Genomic DNA, 16,659 nt, shown 5'->3' on the forward strand with positions numbered 1-16,659 from the left:
GAAGTAAATATAGATTCTTTTGAGCTAGATACATGTTTTTCTTTACAATTAGAGCATTTAAGCAGAGTGTATTAATATATTTCATCTCTTTTTAAGCATATTTCATATTTATGCTTACTAGTTTTGTGATCTCTAGCACAAAATACACATTTTGAGTCTCTAAAATAAGAGATTACAAAGTGTTCATATCTTTGACAGTTTGAACACTGTGTTTGAGCTTTGAGATTAATTCTTGAGTCTTTGTATTCATGAACTCTCATTTTTAAATCTGTCACTCTTACTTCAGAGATCTTTGATTATTTAAGTGTTTTTATATATACTAGAACAGAGACATTTCTTCTGCTTTATCTAAACTCAATTGAATTTAATTATACAGACTCTTTTCTCAGTTGAATAGAATTGTATTCTTCTAATTTATTTTTAAGAAGTAGTATTTCTTCTTCATAGTTAAAAATTTCAACTGAAATATCATGAAAAATGAATTTGTTTCACTTCTCATCTCTCTCAGATAGAATTATTGTGTTTAACAAAGATTTTACTGCTGATTTTCAGAGATTCTCATTCTGAATAAGAAATTCCACAATGAATTCAGACATTGTAGTCAGAATAATGAAGTTTTCAAAGAAGAATAACTCAATTGAGACTATAACTGATTTTTGAACTTCAATATCAGTCATTAACTGAGAAAAGAACTGCTGATTAATTTCATTTCTAATTCTGAAAATGAGATTTGAGTTTAGCTGTGATTCGGAAGAATGTACGACCGCCGGATAATAACGCGGCCGCTTTCAAACACGCTTACGAATGTAAAGAGGCCCTAGCGGCCACTAATTAATTTAGATAACATATATAAGAAACCGACGTATACCTGTAATTGTATACTAGCTCAAGCAACCTTTGAATCACATCTGATAGTATGTCTAAAAACTGGTAAGAAGTGCAGGCTTCTTCAGAGCATGATAATTCTATCTACAAAGTAATTTGTAGTTATCATGTCAGAGTAGTTCTAAATATCTCAAAAGATAGTATACAAAGAAGTGATGAGTGAAAGAGTGTTCAATTAATACTGCTCTACTTATTAAGAGAAAACTTCACACTCAGACAAATGTTATATATGCAAATACATGAGATGTGAGAAAGAGAATGTGAGTAGTGAATCAGATTCAAAGAAGATCACTCTCTATTCAGAAGAATAAAAGAGTGATAATCACTATCAGAGTTGTATAATAATAACAGAAAACAGAAATTAGAAATCATATAATAATGTAAGAATATAATAATATAATGATAGATATTATACAATCAATGAGAAATCACTGAAATGAATATCTTCCCTAGTTAATATAAATAACATTCTTCTCTACTATCTGAACTGAAAGATATACAGAACCTCTCAGAGAGTTTACTTAAAGCAGTAAGAAAAGTAGTCAAGACTATCAAATTAGAAGTAAAACTCTGTACATATATGAGAATTCTAAACAAGATTAAGACCTTGCATACACAGTGAGATCAAGATAAAAGTCAAGCAATAAATGATATTCACTGCAGATCAAGCATTCACTATAAAGAGCTTCACTGACATAATCATCACTATTAATAAGAATAGAAAAAATCAGGTTGTAGATCTGTAACAGAAGATTAAATACTTACACAGACAGATAACTGCACTGAATCTGAAGATCTCATCACAATCATTTATAATCTCTTTGAAAGTATACACATCATCTGAGGCTGCTGCATAGAATGAGAATCTGAGTATAAAGTATATCAAGTCAGAAGATCTGTTAGAGTTATCAAGCTTTAATAATACCTGAAAAAATAATGCTGTAATCAGCTGACTAAGTCAGATATAATCATGTTATCAGATTGAACATAAACTTACAGACAGACAGTTAACAGAATTTTAACAAGTCTTAAGATCTGTCATATTTCTATGCAGAAAAGTGAAGTTATTATAAATAACTAATAAAAAGATAAATCTCACAGATCTGAAGTAATATTCAATCTTATAAATATGAAATGAGTTTTTCAAATAAATCTTACACAACTTTGAGAAAGTAAATATGTGAGATAAGTGTTATAAATACTTCACTGAGTATAGATAAGTGAGTGATCTTACATCATACTTCACACACTTTAGCTTATACTATCTCATGTTGAATAAAGAGCTTTTAATATCTTTTTATTTATAGATCTTTGTTTATAATCTTATATCTGAGTTAAGAGTGAAATGAAAATACTTAACCTTGCAATCAGATATAATAAAAAAAGAAGCATATAATTAATATTCTCATTGTACAGAAATAAGTAAGTCAATTATAATAGAAAATACTGTAATTAAGTATGTCTCAGTAGAGAATAAGTAATCAGACTTCTATAATACAAGTCATACACTCAGACACAATGAATCTAGATTTAAATGTCATTGTTAAAGCACTGAATTCTCTGAAAAAGAGATTCTCTGAGTGAAAATCTTGATATTATAAGTATTAAGCTTGCTTCAACTGTGAATACTAAAATCATGATACAAAGAATTGTGATTAAAAGGTTGCTTGAGCCAGCCTACGATTACAGACGTACGCTGGCTTCTTATATACTGTACACTAAATTAATTGATGACCGCTATGACCCCTTTACATTGTAAGCAAGTTCAGAAGTGGCTATGTTATTATCTGATAATTGTACATTCTTCTGAACTACATTCTCTCTCACCAGATTCAGTCACACTCATGTGATCATGATGTCTGTCCTAGCTTCATGCGGATTAGCATATCACTAGTGTTCACAATTGTGTGATCTATTCCTGATTCAGCTAGTATTCTGTGTACACTCTTATAAAGAAACTTTCACTATATTACATCACTCATTTACTAACTTTTCTCATTCTTCAATCATCTTCTTCATTATTATTATCATTAAATATTATCATTCTATTCAAGATTTCTGCTTCTTCTTCTGTTCAGCATCTTCTATTCATTTATCTATTACATTATACACATTTCTGGTAATGACTTCTTGTTCTCATAATAAGCATCATTGTAGTGCTCATACCAGGCAGTTCATTAGCAGTAAATGTAATACATTGTGAAATGTAATCAGAACTTGTTTTCTTCTAACAATTATCAGAACATATTATCATGAATGACACATCTTCTTTATCTTCTTATACACTCTCAACTGTTTTTCTTCTCAGTGAGCTTTTAATCATGTTTTCTGACATGATTTTATGTGAACACAGATGCTGATGTTTGTTTGTATTTATATAGAATCTTCATATGTTGACAGATCTGCATCTGCTGATGATCATGATCTCAATGTTGAATTATTAATTGAGAACTTGAAGAACGCGATAATGAAGGAATTACTCATGTCATGTATGACCAGATCTCTCATGTTCTTCCCTCATGTTCTTCCCTGCTTCTTCTGCTACTTCTTTCTCTGCTACTTCTTCTCAATCTTCTACACCTGTCCCTGTGTCTGATTCTCCTGCTCTCACTACCTCTGTTTCTGTGACTCTTACTTCTGCTACTTCTGCTCTCTCTGATTCTTATCAGCTCTCCTCATTTCAAGAAGATATTATATAGACTTAATAAATCATGTTTCTCAGTATGTACACTCTCATTCTTCCTCTCATTCTTCTTACTGACTTCTAGAACAATTTATTATATGAAGACTGTGTATAATACAACTATCAAAAACTTGATTATAAATGCTGATTATTACATTCATTTTAAATATTTATGATAAGATAATTATTTATTTATATCAGAGAATTACTTCTCTCTTCAACAGTGTTAAGATTGTAAGTCTTTTTCTTTTTCATCTTTTCTTTCTGATACTGATTTTTCTGTTCTTAGAAGAAATTGTTATGAGTTTTATTATACATGAAGTTATAATGTTCACATATATCAAGAAACTCTTTATAACTGTAAAGTTTAATATTATAGAAATATCTACTCTGATGAATTTCTTCAGAATAATAGATTTGTATCAGTCTATTCTCTGACATCTGTTATCTGACTTTATAATGCAGATAATAGATCTGTATCAGTCTATTCTCAAAATACAGATATTATACTCATAATACAGATAAAAGATATCTGTGTTTTCAGAAATAAAAACACAGATATTGTATTCTTTTACACTCATAGATGTGAGACTTATACATCTTATCTGAGATATTATTATGAGAATGAGCTGTTTACATGCTGTGTTCTGCTTTCTGCATTTCTCTGTGTCTCTCTCTCTCTTTCTGAGAAGCCTTGTATGTGTTGTAATTATATATACAACTCTAAGATCAGTGAGTGTTCATTCAGTAACTGTTCTCACTTCTGATTTTACAGTTTTTATATACTAACAATGATTCTTAATTACTTCAGTATCAGAGATTATTCTAATCAAAGATGATCACACTGCTGAGACTACTCTCTTCTACTCTCAAGCTTCTCTCATCACTTTCTCTTCCTTCTCTATGAGAAAGATTGTGCACACATCAGATTATAAGTATTCAGTCTTAGATAACTTCTATCATTGTTTATTCAGTTCTACACTCTCTTCTTCTTCTATTTCTTTCATCTTCACTCTCTCTGTCTTGATTTCTGATTCTACAGATTCTGCACTCTTCTTCAATTTTTCTACACACACATGTATGCATTTCTATATTGATATTTCAGCCAATCTTGTGATAAATGATATTAATGTCATACACAGAGTGATAGAGAAATCAGAGACATGTATAATATTATTATAAGAGTGACTTACAGTTCTTGAATTTCTTATAAATCTTGAGTTTTGAGATTTTCTTTATTTTTAGTGTTTTTCAGATGATGTGGGGTTGAAAATAGATTAAATATGTGATATATGAAAATGAATAAAATATATATAATAATATTTATCTTTTACAGCTAACTCTTACAGTTGATAATCAATTCATTATCTCTTTTCTTTTCTTATGACTTTTTCTTTATCTGCTAGTCACTATTCTTACACAATCTCTATATAATACAGTGTTCAGTGACTAGGTTCAACAGCTTTCATCTTTTATGATTCTATCTTATATATTATACTGTCTCTCTTTACCTGCTCAGATTACTATAGTGAACAGTCTATTGAAACTAATCTCATCTGATCTCTGAGTGTTCTCAGAGATTGAGATGACTTGATCTCATATATCTGCAGATGTTTCAGATAGTTTATTCTCTGTTATCTTCACAATTGAACTGATGTAAACAGTTGAATTCAACTCTGAATTTCTTTTTCTTTCATAATCTGACTTATATATAAGTCTGCTGCTTTTAGACTGCTCTTTACTGTGTTATATTCACTATCTACAGTGTGTTATTATATGACTGACTACAGTCTTATCACTTATTGAAGTGTAATATTCATCTGATTTCTTTATTACTTCTCATTCTTTTCTTATACTTATGAAAAGATTGAAATAAGTGAGATCATCTGATTTATAAGTGTCTATAATTTCTCTTACTTTGTAAGACTTTTTAATTATAAGTCTCTTCTTTTTCAACACTGATAATAGTGCTATGAATAATTATAATTCACTCAGATCTTACATCTTTGTCTTTATAAGATATGAATTCTTTATTAAGTTATATAAGATCTGTCTCTCTGATTCTTTCAATGCATATGTTCTCAGAGAATGTGATTTGAGTATTTTATATAACTTAAATCATCTAGATTGAAACTTCTCAGAATTCTCATTATATACAAGAACTCATGTTCTCATCTTGAGACTTAATTCCTTGACTAGTGAGTCTTGTATTCTTTTTGATTGAATTGCTCAGTTCAGAAGTAACTTGTTAGCTTTTACACATGCATGACTGATCTCTTTCAATCTTGATTCTGCATCTGTGACTGTTGCATCTGCAACTGCTGTTGTCTTCCTCATCACTTCTGAAACATTCTTCAGAATGTGCGGATGCAATTCATACAATAGATAGAATGATGAACACTTAAAGACTGCATGCTGCTGAATTCATGTGACTAATAGTGTCTGACTGAGATATTTATCTCATAATCACATCAGCTTACTCACTAGATATTTTATCAGTATATTATTCAAGATTTCATTCAAGTATTTCATCTTTCTGTTTATCTGTGAATAATATAGTATTGTTCTATAATATCTTATCTGTAACTAACTCATGAAATGTCTCACTGCTTCTTCTATGAGATTCACACTATTATCAGTTAGAATCTCATGCAGTATTTCATAGTTGACATAGATCTCATTATGTAGAAACTTTGTCATCATCTTCTCTATTATCTCTGAAACTGCTTTTATAACTGATCAGTCAGTAGTGTAATCAATAGCAGTGATTATTCATTGATTTTTATTTAGTATTTATAATAATATATTTATGAGATTTATCTCTCATTATTTAAACAGTTGTATTATACACTTCATCTGATATTGTACTTTCTCACATTCTAATCCTTTCTTAGATTCTTTCACAACCTGGCAATTCAGGCACTTATGAGTGTACATCTGAATATTCTCAGTCATACTTAATCAGTATACTCTTGATTCAAGTATACTCATGAGTTCAGAGCTTTCTAAGTGACTGAATTTCTTGCATATACAAGTTATCAAGTCATATCTAAATGAATGTTCTGAATAGAGAGCTTCTGCATATTCTAGATTACAGTAAAGTATAATATCATTTTTCAATTTTCTCAGCTTGAAGTTTGAAAGTATCTCTTGTACTACTTTTGTGAGATACTTATTATCTGACATCTTATTATTCTCTAAGTAAGAGATTATTATATTCACTCATTCTGATTTCTTACACTCTCTCAGTATATTTAATATGAACTTCTCTTATATCTAGTTTGTAGAACTCTCACTTATGAAATTAAGTCTGTGACTGATTGTATCAGATATTACAGTGTTCAATTTCTTTCAGTATTTAATATGAAGATTGTACACTTAAAACTCTGAGATTCAACATGCTAAGTATTTGAAAGCTTTTATTATTAATTATCGATAGATAAGACTTTCATGATCTGTGATCACTGTTGTTGTATACTGATTATTGATATATCTATTTCATAATATCAGTGTATGCTTAATTACTAGCAATTCCTTTTCATACACTGAGTAATTAAGCTCAGTGTCTGATAGTTTTCTATCATTGTATATCACTGAGTGCAGCTTGCTGTTCTTACTCATCTGTAGAAGAGTATCTTCAATAGCTCATTCAGATGCATTTATCTTGATATAGAAAGATTTATTATAATCTGATTGAATAAGTACTGAGAATGTTATTACATATTCTCTCAGTGTGAGAAAAGCCTCTTTTCATATAGTATTTCAGATCATTGAATGAAACTTCTTCTTTTACAGATTTGTATTCATTTCTCTTAAGAGATCTGAGAGTGATGCAGATATTCATGTAAAATTCTTGATGAATCTGTGATAATATGAGATCAATTTAAGAAACTGTTGTACATAGTATATGTTTCTCAGTCACAGTTAATTCACTATAACATTCAATTTCTCTAGAATGAGATGTATATAGTTATCACTCACTACATATTCTATGAACTTTAACTCTTTCATTTCAAATATACACTTTGTTGATTTAATATAGAGCTTATACTCTATCAGAGTTATAAATACTTTATTAACATGCTTCAGATATTTGTTATATGAGTTTGAGAAGACTAGAATATTATTGAGATAGATAAGATATATAATTTCATTCTATTTATAAAGAATTGTATTTATTATCATTTAAAAGATAACAGATACATTTGTCAGACTGAATAATATTATCAGAAATTCAAACTTTTCTCATTGTATATTAAATATGATTCACAGGACTGACAGTTCATCTACACAGATCTGTCAGTATTCTGAAAGAAGATTGATTTTTAATAGATATCAGACATTTTTAACTGTATTCAACTGTTATTGAATCTATGACAGTGAATATTCATTCTTGATTATAAGCTTATTAAGTGTTTAATAATTGATATATATTCATCACTTCTCATCTGCCTTTTTCATGAACAGAACTGAAAAGCCTCACATGCTTGATGAGAAGTGTATAAGACTATGTTCTAGAAGGTCTGTGATCTGACACTTCTATTCTTTGAGATGTGTTTGTGACAGAGAGTATGCATTCTGATTGACTGGTTTCACATTCCCTGTGTCAATCTTATGTATGAATCCTCATTTCAGTGATAATTTTAGTGAAAGATCTGTTTGAAAGATCTTCTCATGCTTCTTCAGAAGCTTCTTCATATGCTTGTTCTTCTATATATTCTTTATCTTGGTTTTCTCTGCTTCTGAGTTCTGTATAACATACAGAATGCTTTTAGATGAGATCTTATGAATTATTCTCTTTACTTATTGATGTATAAGCAGATTTAATTCTTCTATATCAGAGCCATGGAATATTCTTCTCATATCAGTTAATAGAATTGTATGAACTGTTTTCTTCCTATCAGTCAACTGTATATAATATGTACATCATTGAATCTGCAGATTGAATCTTTGAAATCAATTGAGTCTGAGAATAAGATTGTATTTCATGTTCTACAGCTCTTACACTTAAATATAGCAACATCATTCTTTGAAGTGTAAGAGAACTCTTACTCTTACAGATAATATCAAATATTAGTTATCAGATAATCTTATACATCAGAGCTTCTTCACTCAGTAGATTTCTTTCAGTCTTCAGATTATATAATTACTAATATATTATATAGAAGCTTCTATATCTACTAACACTTTTATAGTCATCTCTCAATTCTTACTCAAGTGTCTCTTATACATTAATATTTCAGGTCTTAAGGCATTGAGATGAGTATTCACTTCATTCTTACTCACACTTCATTCAGAAGCCTGCTTTCTCTTGATATTTACAGAATTCAGAGAGTTATCTAACATGAGCATCTCTTTCATCTTAAAGACTTTTTATAGAATATTAGTGAGTATCTCTAAGCTCACTAATTCTACTAGTTTTTTAACTCTCTTACTTCTTTTGACTGTGCATGCTATATGCAATCTTTTATATCATGATTTTGACATTCATAGTTGAAGCAAGCTCAATACTTATAATATCAAGATTTTCACTCATCAAATTTCTTTTTCAGAGGATTCAGTGCTTTAACAATAACATTCAGATCTAGATTTATTATATCTGAGTGTGTAACTTATGTTATAGAAGTCTGATTATTCATTCTTCACTGAGATATACTCAATTACAGTATTTTCTATTATAATTGACTCACTTATTCCTGTATAATGAGAATGTTATATACTTTCTTCACTATATCTGACTGTGAGATTAAGCATTTTCATTTCACTCTCAACTCAGATGTAAGATCATGAATGAAGATCTGTAAACAGAAAGATATTGAAAGCTCTTTATTTAATATAAGATAGTGTACACTGAAGTATATAAAGTATGATATAAGATTACTTACTTATCTACACTCAGTGAAGTATTTATAACACTTATCTTATACATTCACTTTCTCAAAGTTGTGCAAGATTCATTTGAAAAACTTATTTCATATTTATAAGAATGAATATTACTTCAGATCTGTGAGATTCATCTTTTCATTAGTTATTCATAATAACTTCACTTTTTCATGTAGAAATGTAGCAGATCTTAAGACTTGTTAAAATTTCATTAACTATCTGTCTGTAAGTTTATGTTTAATTCAATAATATGATTATATCTGACTTAGTCAGCTGATTACAGTATTATTTTTTCAGTCATCATTGAAGCTTGATGACTCTGACAGATCTTTTAACTTGATATATCTTATACTTAAATTCTCATTCTGTACAGCAGTCTTCAATAATGTGTATACTTCTGAAGAGATTATAAATAATCATGATAAGATCTTCAGATTCAGTGTAGTTATCTATCTATGTAAATACTTGATCTTCTGCTGTAGATCTAAGACCTGGTTTTCTCTATTCTTATTGATAATAATGATTATGTCAGCAAAGCTCTTCATCATGAATGCTTGATTTACAGTGAATATTAATTATTATTTAGCTTTTATCTCAGCCTGTCACTGTGTATACAAGGCCTTGATTTTATTTAGAATTCTTGTACATGTATAGAGCTTTAATTCCAGTTCAGCAGTCTCAGTTACTTTTCTTACTGCTTTCAGTAATCTCTCTGAGAGATTCTGTATATCTTTCAGTTTAGATAGCAGAGAAGAATGTTATTTGTATTGACTAGAAGAGATATTTATTTCAGTGCTTTCTCATTGATTGTACAATGTCTATTATTATATTGTTATATGATTTCTGTTATTATTATACAACTTCAGTGATAGCTATCTCTCTCTTTTTATCCTTCTTTTGAGTAGAAAGCAGACTTCTTTGAATCTGTTCATCACTTTCATTCTCTTTCTCACATCTCATCTGTTCGTATACATGGCATTTGCCTGAGTATGAAGTTTTTTCTCAACAAGTGAAGCAGTATTAATCAGATGCTCTTTCACTCATCATTCTTTATATGCTATCTTTTGAGATGTTCTAGAATCACACTGACATGATAACTACAAATCACTTCATAGATGGAATTATCACACTCTGAAGAAGTCTGTGCTTCTCACTGATTTTTAGACATGCTATCAGATGTGATTCAAAGGTTGCTTGAGTCAGTGTATGATTACAGGCGTATGCGGGCTTCTTATATACTGTATGCTAAATTAATTGATGGCCGCTATGACCCCTTTACATTTGTAAGCAAGTTCGGAAGCGGCCGCGTTATTATCCGACGGTCGTATGTTCTTCCGAACCACAGAATTATACACAGTGTGCACAGTTAAGAGAAGTAAGAAAGTCAAAAAACTAGTAGAATCAGTGAGCTCAGAGACACTCATTGATATTCTATGAAAAGTCTTCAAAGTGAAAGAGATGCCTGCATTAGATGACTCTTTGAATTCTGTAAATATTAAGAGAAAGCAGGCTTCTGAATGAGATATGAGTGAGAATGAAAAAGCAGACACTTATCTTAATATTTTAAGACTCAAAATGTTAATGTATAGAGAGCACTTGAGTAAGAATTGAGAGATAACTGTAAAAGTTTTAACAGATATAGAAGCTTCTATATAATATATTAATAATTACATAATCTGAAGACTAAAAGAAGTCTGCTGAGTAAAGAATTCTGAATATATAAAATTATCTAATAATTAATATTTAGTATTATCTATAAGAGTGAGAGTTTTCTTGTACTTCAGAGAATGATCTTGCTATATCTGAGTGTGAGAGCTGTAGAACATAGAATACAATCTTATTCTCAGACTCAATTGATTTCAAAGATTTAATTCACAGATTCAATGACATACATGTTATATACAGTTAACTAATAGAAAGAAAACAGTTTATACAATTCTATTAACTGATATGAGAAGAAGATTTCATGTCTCTAGTATAGAAGAGTTAAATCTGCTTATATATCAATAAGTAAAGAGAATGATTTATAAGATCTTATCTGAAAGCATTCTGTATGTTATACAGAACTCAGAAGTGAAGAAAATCAAGATAAAGAATATACAGAAGAACAAGTGTATAAAGAAACTTCTGAAGAAGTATGAAAAGATTTTCTGAACAGATCTTTCATCAGAATTGCTGTCAGAACAAGAATTTGTACATGAGATTAATATGAGAAATGTGAAATCAGTCAATCAGAATGTATATTCTCTGTCACAAATACATGTTAAAGAACAGAAGTATCAGATCACAGACCTTCTAGAATGTGATCTTATACAACTCTTATCAAGTGTGTGAAACTTCCCAGTTCTATTCATGAAAAATATAAGTGAGAAGTGACAGATGTGTATCAATTATCAAGTACTTAATAAGCTTATAATCAAGAATAGATACTTATTATCATGAATTCAACAACAGTTGTATACAGTTGAAAATATCTGATATTTATCAAAAATTAATCTTCTCTCAGAATATTAGTAGATTCATATAGATAAACTGTTAGTACTGTGAATCATGTTTAATATATAATAAGAAAAGTTCAAATTCCTGATAATATTATTCAGTCTGATAAATATACTCATTATCTTTGAAATAATAATGAATACAATTCTGTATAAATAGAATAAAATCTTATACCTTATATATCTGAATGATATTCTAGTCTTCTCAAACTTATACAATGAATATCTGAAATATCTTGATGAAGTGTTTATAACTCTGATAGAGTATAAGCTCTACATTAAATTAACTAAGTATGTGTTTGAAATAAAAGAGTTGAAGTTAATGAAACATGTGATAAGTGATGACTGTATACATCTGATCTCAGAGAAATTAAATATCATAGTAAATTGACTGCAGCTGAGAAATGTACACCATGTACAATAATTTCTTAAGTTAGTCTCATACTATTACAGATTTATTAAAGATTTTACATGAATAGCTGTATCACTCTCAGATCTCTTAAGAGAGATAGATGCAAATCTGTAAAAGAAGAAGTTTCATTCAATTATCTGAAATATTACATGCAAAGAGGTCTTTCTCATACTGAGAGAATATATAATAACATTCTCAGTACTTATTCAATCAGATCATGATAAATCTTTCTATATTAAGATAGATATATCTGAATAAGCTATCAGAGATACTCTTCTGTAAATGAGTAAGAATAGCAAGCTGCATCTGATAATATATAATGATAGAAAACTATTGAGTGTTGAGCTCAATTACTCAGTATATGAAAAGAAATTACTAGTGATCAAGCACACACTGATATTATAAGATAGATATATTGATAATAGATATATAACAACAGTAATTACAGATTATGAAAGTCTTATCTATCTACAATTAATAATAAAGTTCTTCAAACACTTAGTATGTTGAATCTTAAAGTTTTAAGTATACAATTTTCATATTAAATACTGAAAGAGATTGAACACTATAATATCTGATACAATCAGTCACAGACCTGATGTCATGAGTGAGAGTTCTATGAATCAGATATAAGAAAAGTTTATATTAAACACACTGAGAGAATGTAAGAAATCAGAATAAGTGAATATAATAATCTCTTACTTGAAGAATAATAAGATATCAGATGATAAGCATCTTATAAAAGTAGTCGAAGAGATACTTCTGAACTTTAAGCTGAGAAAATTGAAAAATGATGTTATACTTTATCACAATCTAGAATATGCAGAAGCTTTCTATCTAAAACATTTATTTAAACATGACTTAATGACTTAAATATACAAGGAATTCAGTCACTTAGAAAGCTCTGAACTCATGAGTATACTTAAATCAAGAGTATACTGATCAAGCATGACTGAGAACATTCAGATATATATATACAAGTGTCTAAATTATCAGATTATAAAGAGATCTAGAAGAGGGTTAGAATATAAGAAAGTGTAATATCAGATGAAATGTATAATACAACTATTCAAACAATGAGAGATAGATCTCATAGATATACTACTGTGAATATTAAATGGAAATTGTTGAATAATCACTGCTATTAACTATACTACTGACTGATCAGTTGTAAAAGCAGTTTCAGAGATAATAGAGAAAATGATGATGAAGTTTCTACACAATGAGATCTATATCAACTATGAAATACTGCATGAGAGTCTAACTGATAACAGTGTGAATCTTATAGAAGAAGTAGTGAGGCATTTCATAAGCTAGTTATAGACAAGATATTATAGAATAACATCATATCATTCATGAATAAATAGAAAGATGAAACACTTGAATGAAATGCTGAGCAATATACTGATAAAATATCTAGTGAGTAAGTCTATAAGCTTATGAGATGAATATCTCAGTCAGATGCTATTAGTCATGTGAATTCAGTAGTATATAGTCTCTAAGAATTTATCATTTTATCTGTTGTATGAATTGTATCTGCACATTCTGAAGAATGCTTTGAAAAAGATGAGAAAGAAAACAGCAGTTGCAGATGCAACAGTTGTGAACACAGTAGTTACAGATATAGAATTAAGATTGAAAGAAATCAGCTATACACATGTAAAAGCTAACAAGTTACTTCTGAACTGAGTAATTTAATGAAAAAGAATATGAGACTTACTGGTTAAGAAATCAAGTCTCAAGATAAGAATGTAAGTTCTTATATATAATAAGTGTTCTGAGAAGTTTCAATCTAGATAATTTAATCTCTATAAAATACTCAAATCACATTCTCTGAGAATATATACATTGAAAGAATCAGAGAAACAGATCTTATACAACTTACTAAATGATTCACATCTTATAAAGACAAAGATATAAGATCTGAGTGAATTATAATGATTCACAGCACTATTATCAGTGTTGAAAAAGAAGAGACTTACAATTGAAAAGTCTTACAAAGTAAGAGAAATCATAGATACTTATAAATCAGATAATCTCACTTATTCTGATCTTTTCATAATTATAAGAAAAGAATGAGAAGTAATGAAGAAATCAGATGAATACTACACTTTAATAAGTGATGAGACTGTAGTCAGTTATATGATAATATATTATAGATAGTGAATATAACATAGCAAAGAGCAGTCTCAGAGTGACAGACTTATACATGAATCAGATCACAGAAGAAAAAGAAATTCAGAGTTGAATTTAACTGTTTATATCAGTTCAATTGTGAAGATAACAGAGAATGAAGTATCTGAAACATTCACAGACATATGAGATCAAGTCATCTTAATCTCTGAGAATGCTCAGAGATCAGATGAGATTAGTTTTAATAAGCTGTTTACTGTAGTAGTCTGAGCAGGTGAAGAGAGACAGTATAATACATGAGACAGAATTACAAAATATAAAAGCTGCTGAACCTAGTCACTGAACACTGTATTATATACAGATTATATAAAAGTAGTAACTCGCAGATAAAGAAAAAGTGTAAGAAAAGAGAAGAGATAATGAATTGATTATCAACTGTAAGAGTCAGTTATAAAAGATAAATATTATTATACACATCTCATTCATTTTCATATATTATATATTTAATCTATTTTCAATGTGATATCATCTGAAAAACATCAAAAACAAAGAAAATCTCAAAACTTGAGATTTATAAGAAATTTGAGAGCTGTAAGTAGACTGGCCGCTGAGACCATGAATTTCACATTTGGTTCCATTTGGTCTGGTCCTATACATTTCTTGGCGTGAATCCCGCTGGGACTGGCTATTAAAAAAACATGCAAAGTGACTATATATCAGATCTTAAAATGAAACCATGACTTGAAAAAAATGAGAAAGTGATCTCATTTGATCTCATTTAGTTCCATTCTTAGCATAAAGTTACTATTTTTAGACATTTTACAGTTTTTTTTAGACTATTTTTAATTTTTTAAAAAGTAACGCTTTTTGATAATGCTCAAATGAGATTTAAAGTTATTTAAAGCAATAAAAATAATTTAAATTAAGAAGTGGAAATCATGATTCCATTTGAAAAATGTGACAAGAGTAGACAGTAAGTCTCACTGAGACAGTATGAGACTACTATCTAATGTTAAAACTGGGTAATGGGATCAGTCGAATTGATAATGAGACTATCAAAAAATCTGGTCCTGGTCTCAGACACGGTCACACAGTCAGTCTAGCTGTAAGCTACTCTTATAATAACACTGTACATGTCTCTGATTTCTCTATCACTCTGTGTATGATATTAATATCATTTATTATAAAATTGACTGAAATACTAATATAGAAATGTGTACATGTGTGTATAGAAAAATTGAAGAAGAGTATGAGATCTGCAGAATCAGAAGCCAGAGTAGAGAGAGTGAAGATGAAAGAAACAGAAGAAGAAGAGAATACAGAATCAGATAAATAACAGTAGAAGTCACTTAGAGCTGAATACTTATAACTTAGTATATGTATAACCTTCTCTGCAGAGAAGAAAGAGATAATGATAGAAGAAGCTTAAGAACAGAAGAAGATAGTCTCAGCAGTATTATCATCTTTGATTACAATAATCTCTAATACTGAAGTAACTAGGAATCATTGTTAACATATAAAAACTGCAAAATCAAAGATGAAAACAGTTACTTAATGAACACTCACTGGCCTTAGAGTTGTATACATAATTACAACACATATGAGGCTTCTCAGCAAGAGAGAGAGAGACATGAAGAAATGCAGGAAGCAGAACACAGTATATGAATAACTTATTCTTATAATAACATCTCAGACAAGGTGTACAAGTCTCACATTCACAGGTGTAAAAAAGTATGACATTCATATTCTCATTTCTGAAACCATGAATATTCTTCACCTGTATCACAAAGTCAGATAACAAATGTTAGAGAATCAACTGATACAGATTAATTATTCTGAAGATATTCATCAGAGCATATATATCTGCAATATTAAATTTAACAGTTGTAAAAAGTTTCTTAATATCTGTGAATGTCACAACTTCATGCATAATCAAACTCATAATAATTTTCTCTAAGAACAGAAAAATCAGTGTTAAAAAGAAAAGACTTATACAATCTTAATACTGTTGAGAAGAGAGGTGATGCTTCAGTATAAATAAATAATTATCTCATTATAAATACTTAAAATAAATGTAATAATCAGTGTCTGTGACTGAGCTTCAGATAGTTGTATTGTACACAGTCTTTATGTAATAAATTATTTTAGAGATTAGCAAGAAGAAC

At 29.2% G+C, this 16,659-nt stretch overlaps 1 protein-coding gene across 1 annotated transcript; it reads left to right on the forward strand.

Moving 5' to 3' along the window:
- Positions 1 to 2,779: 2,779 nt before the first annotated feature.
- BDBG_16964 (uncharacterized protein) lies at positions 2,780 to 4,273 on the forward strand (the record flags this gene model as incomplete). The annotated part of the gene is made up of 5 exons (XM_031724801.1): positions 2,780 to 3,068; positions 3,267 to 3,369; positions 3,772 to 3,802; positions 3,935 to 3,993; positions 4,041 to 4,273. Coding segments are annotated over 5 exons (714 nt in total), but the record flags the coding sequence as incomplete, so codon positions are not given.
- Positions 4,274 to 16,659: the final 12,386 nt, after the last annotated feature.

This window comes from Blastomyces gilchristii (assembly GCF_000003855.2).
Source record: "Blastomyces gilchristii SLH14081 genomic scaffold supercont1.7, whole genome shotgun sequence".
NCBI classification, from domain to species: Eukaryota; Fungi; Ascomycota; class Eurotiomycetes; order Onygenales; family Ajellomycetaceae; genus Blastomyces; species Blastomyces gilchristii.